At 45.7% G+C, this 27,513-nt stretch overlaps 1 protein-coding gene across 1 annotated transcript in view; it reads right to left on the bottom strand.

Moving 5' to 3' along the window:
• SerT (Serotonin transporter) overlaps positions 1–27,513 on the bottom strand; it is a 239,687-nt gene that overhangs the window by 113,325 nt on the left and 98,849 nt on the right. Inside the window, exon 4 of the mRNA XM_089567951.1 lies at positions 20,848–20,986. Coding sequence (XP_089424077.1) covers positions 20,848–20,986 — 139 coding nt within the window. The remainder of the gene's footprint in view (positions 1–20,847; positions 20,987–27,513) is intronic.

Raw genomic sequence — 27,513 nt, 5'->3', positions numbered from 1 at the left:
CCTCCGCTGCGTCACAGATCTGACCGCCGCCTTGGTCAGTTGCTCCGCAGCTGCTGGGGACTGAGGGCCGAGGGTTAATTGGTTTGTTCATAGAAGGTTATGGCCATGTACTACACCAGGGTGGCCAAATCCTGTTCTGGTGAGGAAGTGCGTTGTCGGTTCTGGTCACCGAAATCAGGCCGCACTTCAAGCCTGGGTATGCAATTCGATCGACACGCGGAGTTTTTTTTTTTTTAATCCGGTGGAGAATTGCGTGGCACCGGGATTCGAGCCCCGGTACTCTTGCACGCGAGGCGGATGCTCTACCTCTACGCCATCGCTCCATCGCTGTGTCCTAGCGATGGCGTAGAGGTACCTAGCCACCCTAACTAGCCACCCTGTATACGCAATGCCTTGTGACCTCGAAAGTACCAGAAGCTTGGAAGAACGCTAACATTATCTTAATTCATAAGAAAGGAGACGTCAAGGACTTGAAGAATTACAGACCAATCAGCTTATTGTCCGTTGCCTACAAGGTATTTACTAAGGTAATCGCTAATAGAGTCAGGACAACTTTGGACTTTAGTCAACCGAATGATCAGGCAGGCTTTCGTAAAGGATACTCGACAATAGATCACATTCACACTATCAATCAGGTGATAGAGAAATGCGCAGAATATAACCAACCCCTATATATAGCCTTCATTGATTACGAGAAAGCATTTGACTCAGTGGAAACCTCAGCTGTCATGCAGGCATTGCGGAATCAGGGTGTAGAAGAGTGCTATGTGAAAATATTGGAAGATATTTATAACGATTGCACAGCTACTATAGTTCTCCATAAAGGCAGCAATAAAATTCCAATACGGAAAGGTGTCAGGCAGGGAGACACGATCTCGCCAATGCTCTTCACTGCCTGCTTACAGGAGGTATTCCGGGGACTGGAATGGGAACAGTTGGGGATAAGAGTTAATGGAGAATACCTGAATAATTTGCGATTCGCTGATGACATTGCCTTGCTAAGCCATTCAGGACAAGAACTGCAAAGCATGATCAATCAGTTAGACAGGCAGAGCAGAACGGTGGGGCTAAGAATTAACATGCAGAAAACCAAAGTAATGTTCAACAGCCTAGCAAGGGAACAGCAGTTCGCCATTGGTAGCGAGGTGCTGGAAGTAGTAAGAGAATATGTCTACTTAGGGCAGGTAGTGACCGCAGATCCGGATCATGAGAGGGAAATAACTAGAAGAATAAGAATGGGGTGGAGCGCATATGGCAGGTTCTCTCAGATCATGAATGGTAGCTTACTAATATCCCTGAAGAGAAAAGTATACAACAGCTGTATCCTACCGGTACTCACCTATGGGGCAGAAACGTGGAGGCTAACAAAGAGGGTTCAGCTAAAGTTAAGAACAACGCAGCGATCTATGGAAAGGAAAATGATAGGTGTAACGTTAAGAGATCGAAAGCGGGCGGAGTGGGTGAGGGAACAAACGCGGGTTAACGACATCTTAGTTGAAATCAAGAGGAAGAAATGGGCTTGGGCAGGGCATGTAATGCGAAGGCAAGATAACCGCTGGTCCTTAAGGGTAACGGAGTGGATTCCAAGAGAAAGCAAACGTAGCAGGGGACGGCAGAAAGTTAGGTGGGCGGATGAGACTAAGAAGTTTGCGGGGATACAGTGGCGGCAACTGGCAAAGGACAGGGTTAATTGGAGAGACATGGGAGAGGCCTTTGCCCTGCAGTGGGTGTAGTCAGGCTGATGATAATGATGATGATGATGTCATCACATAGGGCGCTGGCGGTTGCGGAGGTGGAGTGGGCTGCACCGTGCGGCGTATCTCGTCACGGACAGCCTCCGAGATGGCGGTGACACTAGGAGGCTGCTCCACAGAGCGAAGCTTCTGCAGCTCTTCGCGAACGATGCTCCTGATGAGCTCTCGGAGGGAGGTGTTCTCATCCCCGGGCCTCGGCATGTGGCACTCCACAGCAGTGATGTTTGACGGACGGCCGTAGTGCGCAAACCGCTGCTGCAGGGCGCGCTCCATTGCTGCCGCTTCCTTTGCAAAATCGGCGACTGTAGCCGGAGGATCGCGCACGAGCCCAGCGAACAATTGCTTCTTCACGCCCCGCATCAAATGGCGCACCTTCTTGGCTTCCAACATCGAAGGATCAGCGCGGTTGAAAAGCCGGGTCATATCCTCCACGAACATAGCCACGCTCTCGTTTGGCTGCTGCGCTCTCGATTGCAGGGCCCATTCAGCACGCTCTTTCCGTTCGTTGCTGCTGAACGTATCCAGCAACTGGCGCCGGAAGCCTTGCCAGGTGTGGATGGCGGACTCGTGGTTTTCGAACCATGTCTTGGCGGCGTCCTGGAGGGCAAAGTAGACGTTCCGAAGTTTGCGGTCCTCGTCCCACAGATTAAATTCAGAGACCCTGTCATACCCGTCCAACCAGTCCTCCACATCTTCAAACTTGTCACCATGAAATGACGCGGGCGTACGAGGCGAATGAAGAAGCAGCGGTGGCGAACTCACAGATTGCTGGAAGGTCTGGCTGGCCACCGTAGAGGTCATCTTGCGGGATGGCGCGGTGAGGGGATTGTACTCGGGGGCTAAGCCTTTCAAGCGGCGGCTTGACTTGTGGACAGGTGTCGTGTCCAGGGGGTGTGGCTGAGCGCTGGAGGTTCCTGGGACCTCTTCGTACATAGATCGTACCCCGCACCTCCACCAAAAATGTCACGGACGCCGGTAGGACGTTCTATCCCTGGCAGAACAGTACCTGGCGAGCACACTGGGCAGAGCGCAGCCGGCAGGCCCTAGCACCGAGAAGAAGAGGACGAAGTCCGGCGCGCGACAAAGGTCGAAGACAGACCGCACGGGGGCGCCGGTAGAGTGATGTCTAAACTAAGTGCGGCAATATGAAGCGCCTGTTAATGACTATATAAAATTCCTTCACTTGACTCTGTATTTTACTCTGCACATGTGTGCTGGTCCTTCGAACCAAGGAACCAGAAGCCCTTACTTCCAATCAATTCCGCACATTCTAAGCTTGTAAAGCGGGGCATCGTCGCGTCTGGAAACACTTTATCGTCGACTTCGTCTGAATGCTGCATATACAAACGGCTTGCGATACCGTTTTGGACAAATGAACAGTCCGCATTGTGACAACTGTGCCTCGATAGAAACTGTGGAACATATCTTGCTTGAGTGCCCTGCGTATGCTAACGAGCGTGCCTACTATGAACATTGCATGCAGAAGCTCTGCCCAGTGCCCCTAACAGTGGACAAAGTTCTAGGTCCCTTAGCCTGCCTTAGAAAACAGAGACTTGCAATGAACTTTCTCTTTACATATTTAAAAGACATTGGACATCTCGATAAGCTTTAAATTCTCTTGCACGTTACCTTCATGCATTCTTCATGCAGTGAACTTCATCAGTCCATTTGTCGGACTATGCACTCCATCATTCCATATGTTACATCAATACTCGCCATTGCATCCTTAGTACCCATTTCATGGCCGCACTTTATATTCGTTCTTTTTTACCTCTTCCACACTTCTCTCCTGTCTTTATCTCTCAAATTCCCCTCCCTACGCAGAGTAGCATGCCAGCGATTTTTAAACGCCGGCTAGATTCTCTGTGTTCCATTAAAGAGTCTCTCTCTCTCTCTATCGTCGCGTCTTGTTTCAACTATGCGTTACAGAAATCATGCACCCGCAAGACTGTCAACAGTTTTTATTGTCAAGTTGAGAGGCTTGTTGCCGCAGGATACCCTCTTGACATTTTAGCAGCAGTATCAGAGACAATGTTAAAAAGAATTGAAAGTTCGCACCACAGTCGCCCACAGTAATCGAGAGAGAAATTTGTTCGTTGTACCTTACGTTCATGTGATCTCCCATAATTTAATGGAAAGAGAGCGGGAGTAGATGTGGTCTTTTCAGCTCCTGAGAAATTGAGAAGCATGTGCGCGCGTGTTTCCAAAAAAGCCTATCAAGCTCGTCCCGTATGTACAAAAAAAAAAACATGAAGAATAATTAGTGACGTGCACAGAAAACCTGGTTTACTCAGTCCCTTTGACTTGTCGTGGACCCCATGTTGACCAAAATGGTTGTTGTGTGAATGATAGGCCGATGGAGCACAAAACAATGTCCATAATGCCGCCCACCACATCGGAATTCACTGCGATTCACTGCGATTGTTCCTCTCAGCGTTTGCTAAAAACAGCCTTGTAGATAAAAACAAAGATCAGCTGACAAGAGAAATCATCGAACGCTGGGCTGTTGCACTGCAAATCATGTCTGACCAACGTGGTCATCTTTTCATGTTGGACAATACAGTGAAATTCCATGTTAGAAAAAAAGCGCCAAAATTCTGAGTTTCTTATGACACTAAAACGTAAGTGGGAAGACTTGCTGTCCTAGAATGACAATGGACCGAATTTATGATACGGTGAAGAACATACCACGCAGGTACGGTCACGAAGGCGACCTTAAAAACGTCTATAGAGGGTGTTAGCTGCTCCCGCCGACTGGGAAATTCTCCCCTGTATTGCTTGCGTCGGAGCTTTAAATTTACCGTCCCAATGCACACCTCACAATAGCGCACGGAAAACACTACAAATAGACAAACATCATGTACGAGCAACCACTCTGTAATAGGCTCTAAACGTACGTGTGTGCAGAAGGTTTCAGAAAATAAACTCATGTTGCAAGAACATAGCATGCAAGAAGTCCCAGAAATGACTTAAAGAGCGAGAAAATAGCTCTTGTGAAGCATGAATGCCATGTATTGTTTAGAGGAGTGTGAGGAGTACTCAGGCAGTCTAGCTCATTGTGGCCGCTTGCGCAATGTAGCTTTCCCTGGCTCCTGCGAGCTGCCGGAGTAAAGGCATCTTAGAGCAGGAAAACGAATCCGTTTCCGCCAGATTTCAGACCGGTTATCTGATTCTCCACTCTGTAATGCAATGCAGTGCACTACTCCTGGCAATTCCGTAAATAGTCCGGAATTGAAAGTCGAAGGTGCCCATAGTTTCTTGCGCTGAAAAGCTATACTCGGTGCTTTCAAGTTTCTTCGCGTTGGTGTGCAGCGTCGGATCGTATAGGGGAAAATATGAAGTGTTTAAAAAACCTACACGCTTATTTTAACGTACCGCGAAAGTCAGGGAGACCTAGTGAACACTCTTAATAGGAAGTAGTAAAAAGCAATAAGGTGTCCTCAAGCCATACCTTTATATAAACGGTGTGCGCTAGAGGACAGCTTATTCCCTTTGTGCTCCAATAAAGCGTATTCGAGCTTTGAGTGCACAGATGAAAAATAAAGGGGGCAATTTGACGGTCTAAAGTGCGTAGAGCCGAAAGCGTTTTCCGCACCACTCTGAATGCCTCTGTGGCCCTGGTGGCGCCACCGCTAGATGATGTCACACATAATGAATGACTACTTAGTAAGCAATACCAAATTACTAATTAATTGACAATTACTGATTAATGACTAAAGACTAATTAGCTGATTAATGACGCTTAAGCTTCGCCTTTAGGAGTGGAACGCGAGAGCTTGTTGTAGCGCTGCAAGGGAGTCCACGGAACGCCACCACCCGTTCGGCGCGGTGGCTTGCCCGTTGGAAACACCTTTGAAGACAACGCTTTTTGAGGAACGGAATGGCGCAGTAATTCTTTGTCATCTCTATGGACGCTAGAACCGCATCTTAGAGGAAGGGAGGAAGTGGGAGTAAAAGAAGAAGAAGAAAGAGGGGCCGTAATGAAGAAAATGAAAATTGTATTTGAGGACAGGAAATTACGCAGTAACTCTCACATATCTCGGTGGACACCCGGCATCCAGGCGCTGGATATAACACCGGACGAACGGGAGAATGAGCTATTAAAGGCTTTCGCCTTGCTATAGTTGAGCAACAGGGTGTTCGTAGTGTCGGGAGGTCGCTGCTGAACCACAGACGAGCGCATGGAGTGAACTGTGACCAAAACGAAACGATGGCCTAGGAATTTCTTGTGAGCAGCCTTCGACACGTTCCACAGGTCTTGAAGAAGCGTAGCTTGTTGCGTCCATTAGTGCATGTTACAAAGAAATAGAAAAAAAAAACAGCAAAACGGGACGCGTTCACACGGCGAAGAAATACACATGGGCAGTGCTGCAGCACAACTTAATATTTTATTTTCGGAAAGTCTCGAGCAGAGCAGGGCGCACATGCACATAAGCAGACACACACCTGCATAGGAAAAGATAAAAATCAAGTTATCGGTTGTTGAAGGTTTCTTGCACGTGAAAACTAAGTCCCACACATATACTGAAACTCTCTAGATGAAAATTTTACCGAAGTGTCGCTGACGCAGTCAGAGCTAACTTTTTAATCTCAAATGCTTCCAATATCTCCCGCTCTATCTGCGTTTTTCCGCGGCCGATGATTCTCACCGTATTGACCAAAGGAGTGCAGTTCTGACACTTGTTACAATGCTTCGGTAGATTAGCTGTATTATCTGGCTGCAGTGACGTGTGGTGCTGTCTTAGCCGGTCATTAATGCATTGGCCCGTCCGGCCGATATAAGCTTTTCCTCATGACAGCTTTTCCTCACAACATTACTAGTGCATCTGGTGAACATAGTTTGGTGTTTCGTATTACATAGCCTTCTTGTACTCTCCTTGGCAGAGGTGCGGGCACACAAAGACGAACGTTTTGTGGGCGCTGAAAACACAACGTTCACTCCGTATTTCATTGCTACCTTTTTGATATTATGCGAGACTTTGTGCATGTAAGGAATTACAGGGGGCCTCATTTCCTCACTCTTCACTTCTTCGTTTTGAAGTATGTGCTGTAACTTGAGCTTACGTGAAAGTGATTCTGCAACACTGATCAGCACCTGTTCAGGGTAGCCTGCTGACCGCAGGCGACTGACTTGTTCAGAGAAGCTATCCTGCAGGACATGTGGACAACTTTTACCCGAGGCATTACCTAGGCAGAGGTTGGCTATTCCCCTTTTCACTAGTTCAGAATGCGACGAGGTGTAAGGCAACAGGCCTTTCTTAGTTCGAGGAGCTTATTTCCAGCAAACGTGGTCATCGTCAGAAAAGCTGAATAACAAATCTAAAAACCTGATGCTGTTATCTTGTGGCAGCTCATGAGTGAAGCTCAAGTCAGTTGAAGTCTCATTAACGAAAGATAAAGTGTCACTAGCGGCCAAGTTGTATTCCAGCACTGTCCATGTGTATTTATTCGCCGTGTGAACGCGTCTTGTTTTCCTGGTTTTTTCTATTCCTTTCCACAGGTCCTCCTCCACTGGGGCGCGCAGTTTGGGCTCGTGAGACTAATTATTATTAAACTCGCACTCTGGTGCGCTAAATGCGAGATTATGAGGGCTCACCGCTTGCTTTTCCGGCCCGTCCTAATGCCTTTGCACCTGCAGGGTTTGTTATCGCTGTCTCTCCTATCGCATTTGAGAGGGGCAACGTTGCGCAGCAGGCAGGCCATACACCCAGCGCATGCTGGTGGGTGCAAGTCTCAGTTGAAGCACTAATACCTGTTGGGCTACAACGCTCACCCCAGAAGCACGACGAGTCATCGACATTCGTAACTGGAAGGCCACTGTGTGGAACCTGCTCCGCGCTTCTCACTTGCTATCCCCGTCCTTGAAGTGGAGGACGAAAACAGAGATGAAGTATAGCCCGCCTTCCTGCTTTAATTTCCCCCTTCCCTCAACACTCCAATTTTGCCGTTCAGCGATTTTGGTGGAAGCTGGAAGAGAAAGTATTAAACAGTACGCACGCCCGGCGAGCGAAATCGTCGAAGCAGTTTTTGCTTGGTTTCAGTCGCATCGGAAGTGCCCACACACTCTGAAGTTGCAGGCGGCCCGGGCGCATGCGAAAGGAGTGCGCCCACTGTTGCACGGCGGGAAGGAGCGGCCGATCGACGTGAAGACGTCGTCCGAGGGAGGGTGGAAGGCACCACATTCCCGAGCCCCGGCGCCGTTGCCCGCGGTAACTGCGAGGCCGCCCCTAATGACCTGTTGCCGAGCGTCGCTCCGCGCTCGGGCTCGTGGGGCTTCGTGCCTCCTTTAAGGTGACACCGGTTTTCGACAACTTCACCTTCACGACACTAACTTTTTTTTTCTCTTGCATATCCGTGTTATGTCTATACATTGTTCCTTTTTTATGGTGGACTCGTCGCGGCTGCTCTGCTCCGGAGTTGCATCGTACTTCATTGCAGTTGAAGAATGTATCTATCAACTTCTTTCTGGATGTTTATGGGCTTACTAAGGAAAATGTTTGCCAGGGCTGGGCATGATATTTGAAAAAAAAAGGAATTTTGGTACCGGTACCTTCAAAAATTGTATTTCGGATACCGATACAAGAAACTGAACCAAAATGGATTTCTGTTGCAGATATAGTATTGCATCGTCTATACTTCGGTGCACTACTGTAATGGTTAATATTAGTAAAGCAGGTAATATGATCTGCGAGGCTAAGAAATTTCTTCGTGCTTTATAAAATTTTGTGAGTTTAATATAGCGCAGTGCATTTGAAATGCTTTAAATGATTCCAGCCGCACAGTTTTCTTTTAGCTTCAATTTCTTTAAGCTACTTTGCTTGCGCAGATTGTTTTCTTAAAACTTTAGCATTGCAGTGAGGCCATGGTGACGTTGAAACAATCGCTTCCGTAAGAAGGCTAGCAAAGTCTTTTTTTTAAGCTAATGCTCTTCATGCCAACCAGTCTCTGACACTTTACATACGAATGCACTTGTAACTAACTGTTTCTTATGCCCTTCGTTGGTCACTGCAGTATTTACCAGTTGTCTCTGCCTTAGCCGAACAGTTAATTCCTCTGAACTTTGTTTCACAGACCTTTGAAGCTGACCATTCTTGGTTAAAGGCTAGAAGAAAAACGAAAAAGAATAAAAACACAATGTTTTATTGGGCAAAACATATGTTCAACTTTACTGTAATTTATGTTTTTTTTTTCTCTTAACGGCAGTAAGTAACAGAAAATCCTCCAACCGCTTAGCCGAAAGAGACCCGCGTTGCGGCTGTGCTTTAAGCTAGGAAATTGAACGAAACCACTCTAAAACAGCCCTACGAGCAGGTTCCCGCGTTCAATTTTAAGAAGGGGCTTTGATCAGCGAATGACATTGAAATATAGCCACGTGGACTCGACAATCCGCAGTGTCCAGTTAAGAAAACCATGCTTGATTAGCGCCTCTTAAGAGCTACGGCTAGTTAGAGCGTTGTTGTAGTGTATCAAACCGATTATTCTTTGGATTAACCTCCCTGCCGTTCTTCTTATTCCTCCTACAGTGTTGTACCACCACAGGAAAGGAATGAGTGAGCAGCTGCGTTTGACGCTGCCGGCGCTGATGATCCGACTGACCCGCGTGTGGCAGAGTGCGTAATCTTTGTTATGCTTACAGGGTAAACAAGAAATGTTCTGTAAGCAGTGGGAGTCTGCGCTGTCCAGCTCGAAGCCTGAAGAGCAGCTGAAGGTGATCGACAGGGCTCGCAAGACTGCAAAGACCACTGGGGCACTGGACTGAGTGCTCCACCTACGCTGAGAGAACCCTTGTGACAATAAAGTTTTTCATTCATTCATTCTGTAAGCTCCTGAGCATGAAGGGGCATGCCTCCCATTTATGTTGGCAACCGCTGCGGCTTGAAAAAGCCCTGCAGGGGTAGGTTTTCTACCATAACGGTGAGCCTGTCTTCTTGTCCCGTCTGTCCCCGTGTGTAAAGAAGCACAACATCTAACGTGTGTCATCCGTTTGCGAAACAGCTTGCGAAACAGCGAACTCAGGAGAAAAGAAGACTGATCGAGCCGACGACACTGATATTGTCTGTTCCCAATTCTTGTATTTTTTGTGTGCGCTACCGGTTGAGAGTGCGCACTGGCCCAAAGTCTGACTCGCAGGGCCCTCAAAATGTGCAGCATATTTTATTTTTTTTAGTATGGGAGCATCCTTAAAATGTACTTTTCACTAAAATTTTATTTTCGATATTTATAATCCGATACTTTCACTTCTGGCAAGCGATACCTAATACCGATGAACAAAATTTATCGAAATATAGTATAGAAGAGAAAGGTAGCTTCTATGCTGCCCCTGCCTGATATTTTCTGCATGCAAACTCCTGAAGGTTGAATGATTCGTTATTTGATTTTAGCGCTCCTGGCAGCGTAATGCTAAACCAGATCACAGAGGCACACTCGAGCAGACCACGCCCTGGAGCGCGACCACGTGACATGCCGCCACTGCTGTCGACAGCAAAAATGGCTGTATCATGTCAGGCCGCGGCGGCCGCGATGTTTTCATGCCGCTGTAAACAAGTAGTTCCAAGATCAAGGGTCTATGCAAGCCGCCTTGTTGGACCCTGAATAATTTCCTGTGAATGCTTAGAGTGCGTCGATTCCAAGGACCTATGCAAGCCGCGTGGTTGGATGTTTGATATGCGGATTCCAATGGTCTTCAAACCGACGCAAGACCTACGCGGTGGCGATGTCCCGAAGCGTTTGTCTGGAGCCGTTTGTGGTTCCTATAGAAGCGTTCCTAATCCTGCGAGGATGGCAACGGCGAATAGCAGCTGCTCACCATGAAGAAAATAGGCTGCTCACGGTGAATTTCCTGCGCGTGCATAAGCTACGCAGCACAGTGACAAATGTCGGCGTAGTAAAAGTGATTGCGGTCGGAGCAAGTGCTTCTCCGCCAAGGCAGTGAAATGTGCAGGTATGAAGGCTCACTACGCATGCAGTTTTTTCCGGATGCTGAAATGAACTCGGCGCTGTGCAGCTAGCCACAGTGGTTGCAATGGTTGCAGTGATCGCGGCCGAAGCGAGCGTTGTTATACGACCTTATTTCTGCTATATGTCCATCACCGATTTTGATAGCGGCTCGTGCAGGTTCTGTGCTTTAAAACTGCCGTGTGTGCGACGTGACACGATCTTGGCTGCACGGCCGTCGGACTGCTTTATTCCGCGACAACAGCAGCGTCGCCATTTTTCTACGGCTTGGTGCTCCGTAGAGTACCCTTTGTGGTGATGGATGCTCGGGTTACGACGTCTGAAAACATCGGTATGCAGTGCAACAGTCTCTTCCGGAGCGCCCTGGTTTTTCTTTTTATTTCCTGCCGCCTATGCGGACCTATATCTGCAAAACTATTTGCGTGAAGAATTGGTGACAACACAAACTTCTCGGCATGATTGCGGGCTGAGGTAGAGGAGTAGTTTTCTGTTTGGGTTGTGACAACATGCTGTACTTGGGCTCTGTGCATTTTTACTCTGCCCACTGTCTCATAACTGCGTTTTCATGTTAACTAGGCAGAAGTAAATTGAAAAAGTTTTGTCTTCAGAAATACTGTCCATAATTTGAGTCCATAATAACGGGGCCTCTACTAACAAGGCATGAGCCTATACTTGAAATTATGGTTATTTTTTATTGGTTGTGATGACACAAGTAATTGTGCTGTGTTATTTAACTAGGTCACCTAAGAGTAAATTTGACTTTAGCGATTATGAAAGCTGATCAGAAGAAATCTTGTAACAGCCAAAACGCGACTGGCTAAAAGAAGATACCTATCCCAGCAGTTTGCACTGAACAAGAACGACGGAAAAAAGACATGGAAATTAGCAAACAGTTTAATGGGCCGGGTCAAACAGTCTACGATTGAGGAGACGATCGAAAAAAACTTTCCGAAGGAAGAAACACAGTCATTGTGTGAACTGTTTAACGACACATTCATTCACGCAACAGATAAGCTGCGCGTCGCTCATGGAACAAAACGTCTAGAATACAAGCCAATACTTACATGCGCACAAACAGCGTACCTTCCCGAGTTAACAGAGACTGAGTTGTGGAACATCATACGTAGAATGAAGATGTTCAAGCCGCCAGGTTTTGATAATATCCGTGTGCGCGATCTGTACTGCAACTTTAACATATTAAAAGGTATGATCCTCAAAATACTAAACGGCATATTAGAAACCGGAATAATGCCCAGACAATTGAAAATATCGATAGTGAGGCCTGTGTATAAAAGCGGAAAAAGAAATGACTGCGCAAACTACAGACCGATTTCTATTATATCTGCTCTTGCGCATATTTTGGAAAAACACGTGGGATTAGTTATGCAGTCTTTTTGCGAGAAGTTTTCTTTAAATAACCCGGCACAATACGGCTTTACAAAGGACCGGAACACAACTACGCTCTTAGAAGAATTCTCGGATTACGTTAACAACGCAATTGAAAACAATCATCTTACATTAGCACTATTTTTAGACCCATCGAAAGCCTTCGACACTACTGATCACGCATTAATGTTGCAAAAGTTAGAAAACATGGGTTTCCGGGGACGATTTCATCAATTCTTTCAGGGCTATTTCACAGACAGAGCACAGTGCGTTAGAATTGATGATAAATACAGTGAATTTAGGGCGATCAAATTTGGTGTTCCACAAGGAAGTACACTGGGCCCATTACTATTCAATATGTACGTCTCTGAACTCGGTTTTTTGGAATTAACGTCGAGAATCTTTCAGTATGCAGACGACACAGCACTAGCACTAGAATTCACTGATCTTCATTTTGCAAGCAAAAGCTTTCAGCAGGATATATGCAAGGTAATAGACTGGCTTGCTCAAAACTCAATTTATTTAAACCAGCAAAAAACGAAACTTCTCTGTTTTAGAAACCCGCACAAGCGAGTACTCCTAAATGAGTCACTTTTTTTACATGGCTCGCATTGTGATTCGTGCACATGTAATGTCATACGATTTGAACCTTCAGTAAAATATCTCGGAATAATATTTGATGAGCATATGACATGGACTAATCATGTGCAGTATATATGTAACAGGCTTAGAGCCGTGTCCGCGATGATGTACAACCTCAGAGGTAAGACTTCGATGCACTTAAGGCGCGTCATATTCAAGGCACTAGCTGAATCTATTATAACCTACGGCATTACATTATATGGCACCTGCTCTGATCACAAAATGGGATCCATAAATCGCATAATTAAAAGAATTCTAAACAGTATAACTTATGGTACTATGCTGCAGGAGGTTGATAAGGAGGAAAAATACAGTATACTAGGTGTACTGGAAATGCGGGAACTATTTTATTACACAGTGCTCACACGTCATTACTTTACAAATGCTTTCAAAATACCCGTCAAGAAAAACGCTGCCTTAAGAAAGACAGAAGCTTATATTAGGCCGCGCTGCTTCACGCATTATGGGAAAAAGATACGGAGATATTACGTGCCACAGGTATTCAATACACTTGGTGAAGAATTTTACAATTTCAAAACAAAACGTAAAATGACTAAAGCAATAAGAAAATGGTGCATATCCTTGCAGATAAAACACTGATGGCCTCTTACATGTTATAATCTACTTTCTCTGTTTTTGCTATAATCTACTTTCCCTTTTGCTTCAGATTTTAGAGTTGTTTAGATATTTTTAGATTTGTTCAGTTGTTTAGATGGCTCATTTCAAGTTGTGATGACGTCTGTTCATGTTTGTTTTCGTTTTTCTCGAGTTGCATTCCTATTTGCTCAATATGCATACATAATTTTTGTATAATATGCATGCATTAGTGTTCTCAAATTTATTGTTTTGTGCATAATTTTTTGTACACATTCGGTGATTCACTGTACTGCCTGAACAACCAACAAGCACGCTGTGCTTAGGTTGGACGGGAAAACTCATGTACTAAATGAAAATGAATAAATTTGATTTGATTTGATGATGTTGTATGGTTTGGTTTGGTTTATGGGGTTTAATGTCCCAAAGCGACTAAGGCTATGAGAAACGCCGTAGTGGAGGGCTCCAGAAATTTCGACCACGTGGGGTTCTTTAACGTCCACTGACATCGCACAGTATATGTTGTATGGTATTCTATGGTACAGCAGTTTGGCGTTTGACGAATAACAGTTTGCTTTAGACGACGCCACTTTGAAACCGTAGATGGGAAAATGCGCCCTGTGGAGCTTGCAAACCTACGCTAGAAACAAAGACGACGGAAAAGAACAAAACGCACCACTGCGCAGAGTAGCATTTCAGCTCGGTCGTTCTCGTCCTTTAGCACAGTGTCAAAACGCCGTCTTGTCCACGCGAGAGTACACTCAGCTGAAGCAGTACAAAAATAAATTAATTAAAAAAAAATCCCCTGTGCACCTTGGTTTCTGGGGCTGTTGGCTTCTCTCATATTTATAACGAGCCCCTCATTCCCCTTCCCTTGTTTGATTAATTGCTTAGCGAGGGCCTCGGTTCTGGCAGCCTTGACGCCATAGGAAGCATAAGAGGGTTCTCACGTAGCTTACACCCTCTCCGTTCGATGACGTTCTACGTCACACCTGCGGTAACTCAGGACGTTCTACGTCCGCCGCTTATGAACGTGGGTGGCGCTGGTGAACACTCTCAAGGTTAGTGGTAGAGAGAGGGTGTGGTAGATGGTCCTTGGCGATCACAAAATGAACAAGGGAGGGGAAAACCTCAGGTTGCTTGAGCCAACGTTTCGACAAGGGGACTTGTCTTCGTCTGGGCAAAGCGTTCACCATTGGCAGGGATTAAATAGGGCCTTCGCTCCGAGGAGGAAGGCCCCGGGGGTGGGGAAGGAAAGTGGTGTGAGAGGGGATGCGTGTCAGGAAGGGGAGGAGGTGAACCTTGATTCGTTAAGCTGCAATAGTGGAAAAACTTATATCCGGGGGGTGTGTAATGAACAAAGGCTTTGAAGGGGCTGCGACGAGGGGGAGGCGCTTAGGTTACTTGTAAACATAAATACCCTCGAAAAACAGAAGATTTCACAGCCGTCGCCGTAGCTCAGAGGTAGAGCACCGGACGCGTAATTCGGAGGTCGTGGGTTCGGATCCCACCGGCGGCATGTGGTTGTTTTTTCTTCTGCTTTTCTAATCAATTAGCTTTAAGCGATAACATATTCAGTAATATTCTAAATTGATCAACATCACAAAATAAATCAATTTAAAAAAAATCCCCTGTCCCCCTTGGTTTCTGCGGCTGTTGGCTTCTGTCATATTTATAACGAGCGCCTCATTCCCCTTCCCTTGTTTGCTTAATTGCTTAGCGAGGGCCTCGGTTCTGGCAGCCTTGACGCCATAGGAAGCATAAGAGGGTTCTCACGCAGCTTCCACCCTCTCCGTTCGATGACGTTCTACGTCACACCTGCGGTAACTCAGGACGTTCTACGTCCGCCGCTTATGAACGTGGGTGGCGCTGATGAACACTCTCAAGGTTAGGTTACTTGTAAACATAAATACCCCCGAAAGCAGAAGGTTTGACAGCCGTTGCCGTAGCTCAGAGGTAGAGGACCGGACGCGTAATTCGGAGGTCGTGGGTTCGGATCCCACCGGCGGCATGTGGTTGTTTTTTCTTCTGCTTTTATAATCAATTAGCTTTAAGCGATAACATATTCAGTAATATTCTAAATTGATCAACACCACAAAATAAATCAATTAAAAAAAATCCCCTGTGCCCCTTGGTTTCTTTGGCTGTTTGTTGGCTTCTTTCATCAGTTTGTGTACAGATATGCAGCGTTTTGTGCAGATTTGACAACTGATAATTTTTAACTGCAGCTGGCAAAGGACAGGGTTAATGGAGAGACATGAGAGAAGCCTTTGCCGTGCAGTGGGTGTAGTCAGGCTGATGATGATGATGAATTTTTAGCTCGCTCTTACAGTTGCTGAGTTATCCCATCTACCGCACTAGTTTGCTCATCCAAAGACAAAGTGTACAAGTTCTTGCCCTTGGCATATTTACAAAGGCAAACTGTGTGGAACAAAAATATTAGTTCTTGGTTTACAGCCCTTGTAATTATAAAAACAAAGTCATGGTTCAAAGTACATAAATACAAGGAGGAATTTCTTTAAAAAACTATTCCAAAATATATTACAGGCATAAGTAGAAGATATGTATATATCTTTCTTGTTTGCACCGTCGCTGAACTCATGCGTCAAATTATCATTTTTCAGTTGTTGTTGCCGAATGCCGAATGGAAGAGTGATAGCAAGTGCAGAAGAAACTGAAAGCAAAAAAAAACAGCACCACATTTTACTCTGCCACATTTGTGGCAATAACAGCCTCAGATACTGAAAACAGTCGTTGTAAGCGAGCATCGCTAAAGAACAGCTCGATAGCGTGGTGGCGATAGCCCCCTAAGTAACAACCGCGCTGTAAATAAAACGAATTGCGAGAAAAAGAAAACGAATGAAAGAGACGCCGCCTCAGACGCAATCTTGCCGCCTTTGCCAATCGCGCCTGCCGAACACAGCAAAGGCGCGGACGAATATTTCCAGCAGACGCATATTTCCAGGGACCGCAGCAGACGACACACTCAGACGGCACACATTTGGCCGCAACTTTACACGCACTTTTCAAGCATGCTGCCCATCCCTACGCGCCTCAGCCACTGGAGGCACTCTCAGCATACACGTGATTAAAGGTTTATATGTGATATAGGGCACTTCGGTGAGACAGCTGCGCAGTAAGGGTGGAAGACCGTTCCCAACGGTAGCATGTTGGGGTCCACTCCCCCATTCGTGTCCACTATGCGCAGTGCGGCGAGACATTTTAATCAGATATGAGCGTCTAGTACGTATAATTCTGGGCTTTCAATACTCTAACAGGGTACAGCTGAACCAGAGATTGTTGACACAGGTTTAAAGTTAGCTGCGCGAAAGTAAGTAATATTTGTGAGCTCATTTTAAGAGAAACTCCGTGCCTTGTGATAAGTCGTATCTTCTGGCAACAGATTCAGCACAATACTCCGCGATTAGTTGATATGAATACTCTAAATTACGAGTACTTTTCACACAGCCAGCAGTACTTATTACCAGCTGCAAAATAGACACACCCCATATTCATTCTCCTTGGCGCAAAAAGTATAGGCGAGAAGCGCATAAAGGGGATCGTGTCGTTTACGCCGCAACCAAAGTATCTGTGAAATTTACAGTAGTAAGGTGGAAAGTTGGGCGAGTTGAAGCGCTCGTGTTGTGCCTTCTCTCCTACTTAGTCCTCGTTTTTGGCGCTAAACTTCATCATGATCTGTGAAATTCTTCGGGAATGTTTTCGTGCCGGCATGTCCCAGAATTTTTAACTATGTTTTGCTGACATTTGTGGGGATGAGAGATTTGTTGCCTTGACGGACGACCCTGGACGAGAAGAGCAGGTGGGTTGGCGGAAGACAGGAAGGCGGCCTTTGTTTTTTTACTTTCCTTGGATAATTTGGCCGAGCGTATTTCCAGTGGATTCGAATCCCGGCCCCGCGCAATTCTCTACTAGAATAATAAAAAATAAATCCGCCTGTTGATGGAATCGCATAACCACGCCGGGGGTGCGGCCTGATCTCAGTAACCAGAACCGACAACGCGCTCCGTCACCAGAATAGGATTCCGCCATCCTTGTTTAGTACTTGGCCACAACCTCCTGTATGAACAAACAAATTAATCCTCAGCCCTCAGACCCCAGCGACTGCGGAGCAACTGACCAAGTCGATGGTCAGATCTGTGATGTAGCGAAGGGTGGTAAGAATCTCTCGCTCCGGAGAGGCCATCATTGGAAACTGAACCTGGCAACGTTTAACGCCAGAACCTTATCAAGTGAGGCTATCTTAGCAGTGCTGGTCGAGAAACTTGCAGGTATTAAGTGGGATGTCACAAGGCTTAGTGAGAATAGGAGGACAGATGAAGCGTATATAGGCCACTGCGGTGGCGCAGTACTTGTGGCGCTCAGCTGCTGACCCGAAAGAGGCGCGTTCGATCCCGGCCGCTGCAGTCGAATTTCGATGGAGGAGAATTTCAAGAGACCCGTTTACTGCGCGATGTCGATGTCAGTGCGATGTCAAGTGGATAAACTTTCCGGGGCCCTACACTACGGCGTCCCTCTTAGCCTGAGTCGCCCATAAACCATAAACGGAAGAGTATACAGTGTTAAAGGGTGGGCGTGCCATGCTATTGTGGATTACCGGACAGACGAAAACTAGGTGTGGAATTCGTCATTGATCATTATATAGCTGGCAACATACGCGGATTCTATATCATGAACAAGAGGTTGGGAGCTGTCGTAATTAGGCATAACGACAGGTAGAACTAAAGGTGGTACAGGCCTACGTGCCAGCATCTAGCCATGATGACAAGACCGTCTAGAACTTCTGTAGAGACATGGAATCGGCAATGAGCAAAGTAAAAACACAGTATAACGCACTTCAATGCCAAGATAACGACGAAGCAGGCTGGAGACCACGCAGTAGGCCACTTCAAGTATAGCAGTGGGGAGTTGTTAGTAGGGTTTCCAGATAGAAATTCTTTACGGATCATCAATACAATACCTTGTTCCGCTAACTAGAGAACAGCAAATGGATGGGGAAGATCCCCAATTTTAAGACTAAAAATGCAATTCAAGAACGTACGTTGTTGGGCTAGTCGGTCGATCATGGTGAATACAAGGGGGGGGGGGGGGGGTACTGCGCGCAAAAAGACAAGGACAAGAAGATAACACAACATGCGCAGTACCCCCCCTTGTATTCACCAAATGCAATTCACTTTATACTATGCGCTCAACCTAATATCTTCCAGGATGTGGATCTCATGGGAAAGGTGCGTTGTAGCAACCACGGAAGGGTAAGGTGTATAGCCCAGACTGGAGGAGCGGACGGGAAAAAAATAGTGCAGCGGAAGTCCATTAAGGAGTTAGCGGTAAGATGGAAAGTAGATAAAATGAGGATTGCAGTGCAGAAAATATATTCGGCTTCAATGGGGGACGATGATCTTAACGTTCAAGGAATGAATGATAATTTCACAGCTAACATTAGTGGGTGCGTAGTAGAAGTAGGTGGTGGGATGCTTCGACAGGATACCGGCAAGCGGCCTAGGGAGACGAAGGAGCTCATTAGCAAACGGGAAGCCATCAAATCAACTAAACCCACAAAATTAAACTGGCAGAGCTATCAAAGTTAATAAGCGCAAGGTAGCCGACCTAATGAAGTTTAAAATAGAGAAAACGGAGCATGCTCTAAAGAAGAGAGTTAGCCTAAGACTGTGAAGAGCAATCTAAGCATAGGAAAAACCAGATGTACTTGTTAAGAAGAGAGTGCAATGTCAATGGCAGTATGAATAAGTTATTTAAAGCAGCGGGACAGTTCTACAGCAATCTACACAGCAGCCAGTGTAATAAGAACGTTAATGTGAGAGGCAGTCGCGTGCAGCAAGGGACATCCCGCTAGTTATGAAAGAGGAAGTAAAGGAGTGTTAAGAGCAATGAAAATGAGGAAAGCAGCTGCTAAGCATCACCTAACAGCACCTCTCTTGAAGTACGTAGGGCAGATTGTACTATAAAAACTAGCCGCCTTCAATACGCAATGTCGAATAACCTTGAACATACACTAGTTTGGGAGGGCCCTAACATAGCCTCAATCCATAAAAAAGGAAACTTGAAGGGCTTGAAAAATTACATATTCATCAGCTTAGTGTCCGTTGTCTAAACGTATTTAATACGCAAAATTCTGATTGTTGATGACATTTTCTTGCTAAGCCACTGAGGAGATGAAGTGCAAGACATGATAATGAGTTAGGCAGAGCAGTGCTGCGGGTCTAAAGATTACTATGCTGAAAACCAAAGTAATGTTCAACAGTCGCGGAAGGGAACAACAGTTTACAATTCACAGCGAGGTGCTGGAAGTGGTAATGTAATACCTCTATGTCTACTTAGGCAGGCAGTGACCGCAGATCCGAATCACAAAAGCAGGTTCTCTCAGGTTATGAATAAAACTTTAACAATATCCCTTAACAGAAAAAAAATGTAATAGCTGTAATTTACTGGTTCTCACCTATGGCGAAGAAAATAGGAGTCTAACTAAAAGAGTTCAGCTTACGTTATGGACAGCGCGGCTACCAATGGAAAGAAAAATGGTAGCTGTAACGCTAAGAGACATGAAGAAGGCAGAGTACGTCAGGGATCAAACGCAGGTTCATGACATCCAAGTCGAAATCAAGAGGAAGAAAGGGGCTTGGGCAGGGCATGTGATGCGAAGGCAAGATAACAAATTGTCCTTAAGGGTAACGAAGTGGATTCCAAGAGAAGGCAAGCGTGGCAGAGGGTGGCAGAAAGTTAGGTGGGCGGATGAGATCATAAAGTTAGCGGGGGTACGGTGGCCGCAGCGACAATGTTCATGATTAATATGAGAGATATGGGAGCGGCCTTTGCCTTGCAGTGGCCGTTGTGAGGCTGATGATGATGGTAAGTAGTAGAGACCACCATGGCGGCAACTTTAACCGCCAACTTTTCCTGGTCAAGGCGTTCTGTCTTTAGGGAATATGATAATAATAATCAATATGATGGTGTGAAAATCTACCGCAAAAAAATGTGCCGAAATATAAGTAATATTCGTAGCTCATTCTTGGTGCTGATGATATATGCGCGAACTGGATTTGTGAACAGTCTTTTCGTTCGAAGAACTAGTGGATTACAATTCTGCGCAATTTGCGGACGTGCATGCTTTCTATTACGAATACGGAGGACAAAGATATAGCGCGATCGAAATTCAGCGCACTCAGCGTAGTGGGAGCAAGACGGCATATGATAACTTGATATTTGCGGTGTATTCGCACCGAATGCATCACGCATAAAACACGCTTTAGACCAACACATCTTTACTGTCACGAGCACAACGAAACATACCCTGTTTTGTCCTAGTTGAGTCACAATATGGCAGTCACCACACTACCGTATAAAAACCATGCCACTAGCGCAGCCGCAGAATACGCACAATATTTCAAAGGGAACAGACTCCTGCTTCAAAGACGCTGCAGTTTCGACCGACCAGCCAAAATTGGCTCAGCAGCGGAGGATCATCCGATTGGCCACCTGCCTTTCCGGTGCTGCGCACGCCCTTCCAGAGGGAGAAGTAGACGAGGACGAAGACGGCGAACAGGCAGAGCGCCAGCGGCCAGCGGACGCCGCCGATCTGGTCGATGCCTCCGGACAGGTGGATCTGCAGCACCTGGCGCCTGCAAGGAGGATAGGCCCCCGTTGGTCGAGCGATCCACGTCATGCGCGTGTTGCGGAATGTTGGAAGACTTGTTCACGCTTTTGTACAGTCGGCCAAATCTGTAACTGGCGCGCGTGACGGCCGCGTTTTCTGTGCTCCTGTAGCTTATGACGGAGCAAACTTGCGGAAATATCAAATTTAGCACAGGCTCACTAAGCCCGTGCTTAATATTGAGATTTCCGCAAATTTGCTTCGTCCCAAAGCGTAGGAGCACAGAAAAATCGGCTGTCACGCACGCCAGCTGGAGATTTGGCCAGCTGTATAATCAGAAACCACTGTGCACTTCGTGCACTGTGCACCACTTGGTCCTGATAGGAGTCACTCTATGCCAGATTGTGGACACCATGAATGGGGAAAAAATAAGTGTTATATATTTTGCTGAAATTATGACACTTCGTGCAGAAATGTAGGTTAGCTATAATTTTAGATAGCTACAGAAGCCGTGAAAAGAATTATCAAACGCAGGATCTGTTTAAATTATTCCTGTATAAGCCTCATGAGAGAATCTTTCAATTAGCCGACGAAATCCTTGTATTCCACACCACCCATTAAAGGACTGCGATTAGCTGTAGAACATACGAAGGGGTTGTCTGATTCACTTCCTACCTTAGAGATTATGGCGCAGTTCATGAATTACAATAACATTACCGATACTGAAGATCAGATGTGTTTTGTTTGGCATGAGAGATGCTTAGTCATACCTGTACCTGAAGGAAAGTCAACCAGCATTGGAACTGCGATTTAAAAATGATTGCGTACAGAAATGAAATAGGTCTCCTGGTACGCGGCTCTCAAACACAAAAGGCTGCCACTCGAGGAGTAAAACAGGGCATATCATTAGGCTCAGCACCACCACCTGAATACCTTTCGTAGAATTCTTGTCATTCTGGAAACTATTGCATGCAAAACCCCGCACGTCATACCAACCATCCACTCTCGACAATCGTGAGACCATCTGACCCATCTGGAAGATAGCGTCTGTAGGCACTACCATCAGGAACTCCGTCATCAAACCGGCTTTCCTGACCCCAAATGATCCGAAACAGAAGTAATCGTCAAAACATTCTTCACCGCCCTCACAAAACTAATACAACCACTTTGCGAACCGACCGCCTTGGATGCTCGCCGGTACTTCGGCACCAACACACGATAACACCTTCAGCCGCACGTCGTTTGTATGGGTGCCCGGTCACCACATAATAGCTGGGAGCGGGCGCTTTAATGCCGAAGTCCATGATATGTTCCCGAGCAACCATTCTTCATCGCCGGAACATAACAACGCAAAGGACGAACAGGCCGAGAACCCGAACAGAAAACAAAGGCTAGATGAATTATATTATACCAGCTTCATCGATCGGTCCCTATAACAAAACATCACTCGCTGCGAACATTCAACAGATAAGCGCAAAATAGATCTCTGCCTTGGGACTTCTAGTACCAACATAACCATATAGGCCCGAGCACGTCCTGCTGTCAGGCATGTGGTACCCAGTACACACACATTGCTCCTGTCCACTCAGCCAACACGCACGCAATACCTACTCCACGCCTAACATTCTTCGTGGGACACCTGGCCGGCGCCTCCTAACGCGCTCCGTCCAACATTCTCACACCCTTCTAAGTTCTAAGCATCACCATCCCGGCTCACCGAGAGGCCGCCTCAGCAGAGGCATATCGAATTTTTTTCTCCCTGAACCCGCTCATTGTGAAGGCGGCAACGAAATTACGAGACGAAGCGCCCGAAACAGGCGACATTGTGAACGAGCGAGCAGTAGCGCTCCCGTAAAGTCCTTTGTTTCTGACCATGGCCAGTGGACAGTGAACTTCATCAGGTTTTTTCAGCGGGAAATGAAGAAACTGCAGGATGGAGACACAGATAACTGCAGCCGTCTTTTTGGACGAAAGGAGTACTTAAGGCGAAAGGAGTACTTAAGGTATTTTTTGTGTTATTTCTCCTCTGATCGCGTGTAAGAGCTATGCAAGATATATATGTTATCTAAAAGAAACGCAGAAAAAGTAAAGCAAATAGTAAGATTTACAAATATCAAGGTACGGAAAAGAAATGAGAGGAAAAGCCCTGGCGTTATCATGCGCAAGTATAGACTAACATCGTGCTTACAAATAAAGGATCGTTTTGCGGCAGCGGCAGTCGCCTGGTGCTGAGAAGTAGGCTTAGTGCCCATACGAATACATGGAAGCAAAAGTGTTGAAAGCAGTTTTCTGATTTCTCGTATTGCCTTTGATGCCCCTTCGCGAAGATTCATCCAATGCCACGGCGCTGTGTTTATAGACGAGCAATGTACCAACTAGCCCAACTCTCCGTTTTACTCTGTATACACTTCCTTTTGAATCAGGTTATCTAATTAAGACTTTTGCGCAGCCAATTATAGAATAAAAGTAAAAAAAATTACTCTCCTGCCGTGGCTCAGTGGCTTTGGAATGCGGCTTCTTATGACAACGCAAATGAATCAAATCGCGGTCAGTGCAGCCGCTTTTCGATGGAGACGCAGTTGAAAATCGTCTGTGAGCTTTGCGGTTTCAGCGCTCGTTAAACCCAAATGAACTGAATTTATTCGGAGCCCCCTTCTAGAGCGCCTCTCGTGGCCCTTGTGTCGTTTAGAGGCGTTACACGCCACATACTATACGCGACCAACACAATATTTAGGCGAGTTTCTGCAGCATATATTTAAGGCGTCTGCTTCATAACTGCGATCTATAGGTTGGATGGGTGCTAGAATAACTCTCCTGTGTTTTTAACAATGAGAATTAAAACAAGTTTTCAATTTTTACTTAGCATATAGATGAGTGAACTAGATGGAACGTGTAAATTCTTTCAGCTGATATTGTGACTATCTAGTGAATGGTAGTTCTGATAAAAACAAGCATGGGACACTTCCACTAATACGAAGTGCTTGCTCTCGTACCAAAGCGTTTTACTTTATAGCGAGCAATCCGCGAACAGTACTATTCGTGGGGTAAACGAGGCACAATAAAGTTGCGGTTTTGCTCAGCTTGAAGGAAACCACGCCATCGTGCTAGAGTGACAGGAGCTGAGGATTGTGTTCTGTTCTGGCAATGTGATGTGATATGTCAGTGACATATCAAATGGGAACGTAAGGAGACGAACGTATCTGCAACAGCGTCCAGAGAACAACACCAGGGTAGTAAATTTATACTTTTATTTGCCTGATTCTTTCTGGGCATGAATGATATTGCCTCATATTGAGTGCTATAACTTTTAAACCGTTTGACTAAGTTTAAGTTGGTGAGCACTGGATGTTCAATTCCTTTGTCTCTGAGGTCCCTCTTCCCAGGGAGGAGTAGCCAACCTGCCTAAGGTGGCCCCCTAGATGACAGGTCGCCTTTAAATTAATGATTGGTCACGAGAGCCTGAGTCCCAGCGGTACCAGCACCTGTCATCGCAGGACAGCGGCACATCGCTTAACCGGCGCACCACGGAGCCAGGAGTGGTATGAGGACTCCCAGCAATCTATGAAAATTATAGCAGAATACGACGAATTCCGCATATATGGGCAATAACCTATTCATGCCTAAGGTGGAGCTTAAGTCAGATTCCGGCGATCAATTCATTTCAAATCAATTCAATTTATTCTCCAGTTAAACACTGGAACGTTCTCCGGGCTAAAGGGACCGACTGCGCATTGACTGAGTCTCGGAGACGTTTACAGAGCAGCGAAAGCCAGCATATACAGAGAAATGCTGTACAGTACAGGATTAAACATAGTGTGTATATATAAAATTACATACATAAATAAAAAGCACTCATAAGAGGACACTTATACAGAGTTATATAGCCACAGAATGCGAGGCAGATGAGAGTTAAAATTTACTCAAGTATTCGTGTAGCTTTTTGCGCGAAAAGTTATTCATATATTTATGGCGATTTAATAAAACAGGTTGATTGTGCCTTCTAGACTGCAATTTATAATTGGTGTGAAAATGAGGAATGAGCCAAGGGTTGGTGTTGCGGATAGCATCATTAGCCCGAAGCCTGATGGACATTGAAAATCGAGCCTCGAACCAAACCAGAAGTGAGAACTGAAGAGGTAGCGCGCGTAAATTTATTTGGCCTTACCACGCTAAATCGTCTTCCATTTTTTCCTAGTCCTTCGATCACGTGTTTACCATAAATGAAGATGTCTGCATCCTCCACACTGATCATACCATCAGCACGTTGCGTGTACTGGCACACTTCTGCAAAATATCTTTAACATTTAAATATATAAAAAATAGCTGAAATGATATTTGAGCACATGAGAGGTAGTAACATGCTGGATGGATTATTATCAGCTGCGGAAACAATTCACTATCAATAACAAAGAAAAGGATGAAACAGATAATCCCGCTCTACGGGTACCATAAATAAAAAGCTTGCTCAGTAATGCTTCTTGTTTTAACTGATCCGATCTAAATGCGGTTTCTGTAAATTCGTCTATTGCGAAGTCATGTTGGCAGTCTGAAAGAATGCGCGCTTCAAAGGGAGGTTATTTGTGAAAGGTGATCTGCTCTGAGTACTTCTAAAGTATAGGAAGCAGCATTATTCGTCTGTAGCCCTTAATGATAGCATTAAAAGGGTGCAAGGACTCAATTTCTGTGCTGTGTTTTTGCTGTTGAACGATCATTAGTAGATATGGGTCACCACGTCGAATTCCTTAGCGCTCATGAAAAATATACAAATGCATTCATTTTGTCCCGATGTGTCAGTTTCAGTTTCGATATCGGAACATTGGTTGCTGCGTCAAAAGTAGGTATGAGATCACGTGAAGCATACATATAACCGCAATATAATCACTCCTTTGCTCTTTGAATTTGCTTCGTGTTTCATGTTAGACTGCTCAAGAAATCGCAATGGCGGCAACTAAACCATTACATAGCAGTATATGTGCGCCTCACCATCACTTGGCTACTGAAATCGGAACCGGAACTGCATCGCAGAAATTTTATTATAAATTGTTTATTCAGCGCAGGCAAACTTCTTGTGGTGATCCGTGAACACTAGTGAGATACACAACGTTCATTCAAAATTGTAAGTAAAATTTGGTGTCGCTAGATATTTCATCGGTAATTTCTTCCACTAGCCTTAAAGAAAACAAACTTTCGCGATGTTAATTTTACTGTCGCAAAAACCAGGCTCCAGGGATAGGCTTAATATATCGGTTCTAAGCGAGCCTGAATGATATCAGCGTTCATTACACAACCCTGAGTGGTCTAAATTTATCCGGAGTCCTTCTATACGACGTTTTTCACAGTTCGTGTGTTGCTTCGGGACGTCAAAACCCAAAATTTACTATAGTGCTTACACATTACACACCATTTTAGTGTGTATGTCATAAACTGGAGCATAACGTGTTTTGAAATTTATCTGTGCGGGACACACTTCTATTACATAACTGATCCATTGCAGTGGTGCTCAAATGGCCTGGTCGCCGCATGGTTTGGTAAGGGAAAGACAGAGAAAACGATCAGCAGAGAGGTTAACCATGAACAGGCAACGATTTCCCGCTCTGCCCTGGCTTGGGAAAAATGGCCGTGAAGCGTTTTGGCAGTTCTTGCTTGACACACGGCCGCTTCCGTTTTTGAAGGGTTTACGCGAAACCCGACCAGAGCGCCCTGTATCTGCCATGGTCACATGCTGCTTTTTCTTCGTTACTATAGACTGCTGTCAGTGCCTAGAACGCCTTCTCTCGAAAGCTCTTCTAATGGTGGCGGCTAAGCGCTGGAGTGATTTCTAGCTTCGGCGACCGACACGGGCACATTTGAATTGGTTTCGGGGACAGCATCAGCCAGAAGGCATTTTGAAGCACGCGATGGCCTCTGTCTGCCGCCCACCTCCCTGAGCCTGCTGCTTCACTCATCATCACGCGAATATATGAAAGGTAAGAAGAGAATAGAGCAGCATTAAAAATCAATACGTGAAGCAAAGCAAGTTCGACAAAGTCATAGCCTATCGCATAGGAACGACGCTTCATGAAACGGGTCTGCACCTAGCGGACCTCCAGGGCCGACGATCGCTGCAGCCGCAGTCCGAGGGTCATCTCCGCTAACGAGCGAAGATCAATACGATCCAGTGCATGGCGAGGTGATTCTTCGGGAACATCACTTCAACCTCCTATCAGCCTTCTGGTTACCAGGGAACGTGCAATATTTGCCAAGGTAACTAATACCCATCGCGTCTCTCTGCCATCACGGCACTGACTCAGCTCGCGAGCGTCCAATATTTCCGGAATATTTATTATGATATCCAGCTCCGTGAATTTTTTACTTCCCTCCAATTCGAAAACATATCTAGGTCATATTTCGCTAAGAACCGTTAATTAATATTACCTTGACGTTCTCGAGACTCCATTAGCTGCAAAAGCGAAAAGGTTGTTTGTTGAATTTTCTGGCGTTTCACAGTTCCAGGTTCCTTTCCGTACTTCGTAAATGCTGCTGGTGTCTGATGCTGTGTTCTTAATAGGTGCTGAT

This window comes from Amblyomma mixtum, chromosome 2, assembly GCF_055824585.1.
Source record: "Amblyomma mixtum isolate Tamu chromosome 2, ASM5582458v1, whole genome shotgun sequence".
In the NCBI taxonomy this organism is placed as follows: Eukaryota; Metazoa; Arthropoda; class Arachnida; order Ixodida; family Ixodidae; genus Amblyomma; species Amblyomma mixtum.
The sequence above is the reverse complement of the archived record's forward strand: the minus strand, read 5'-3'. Positions and strand labels throughout refer to the sequence as shown.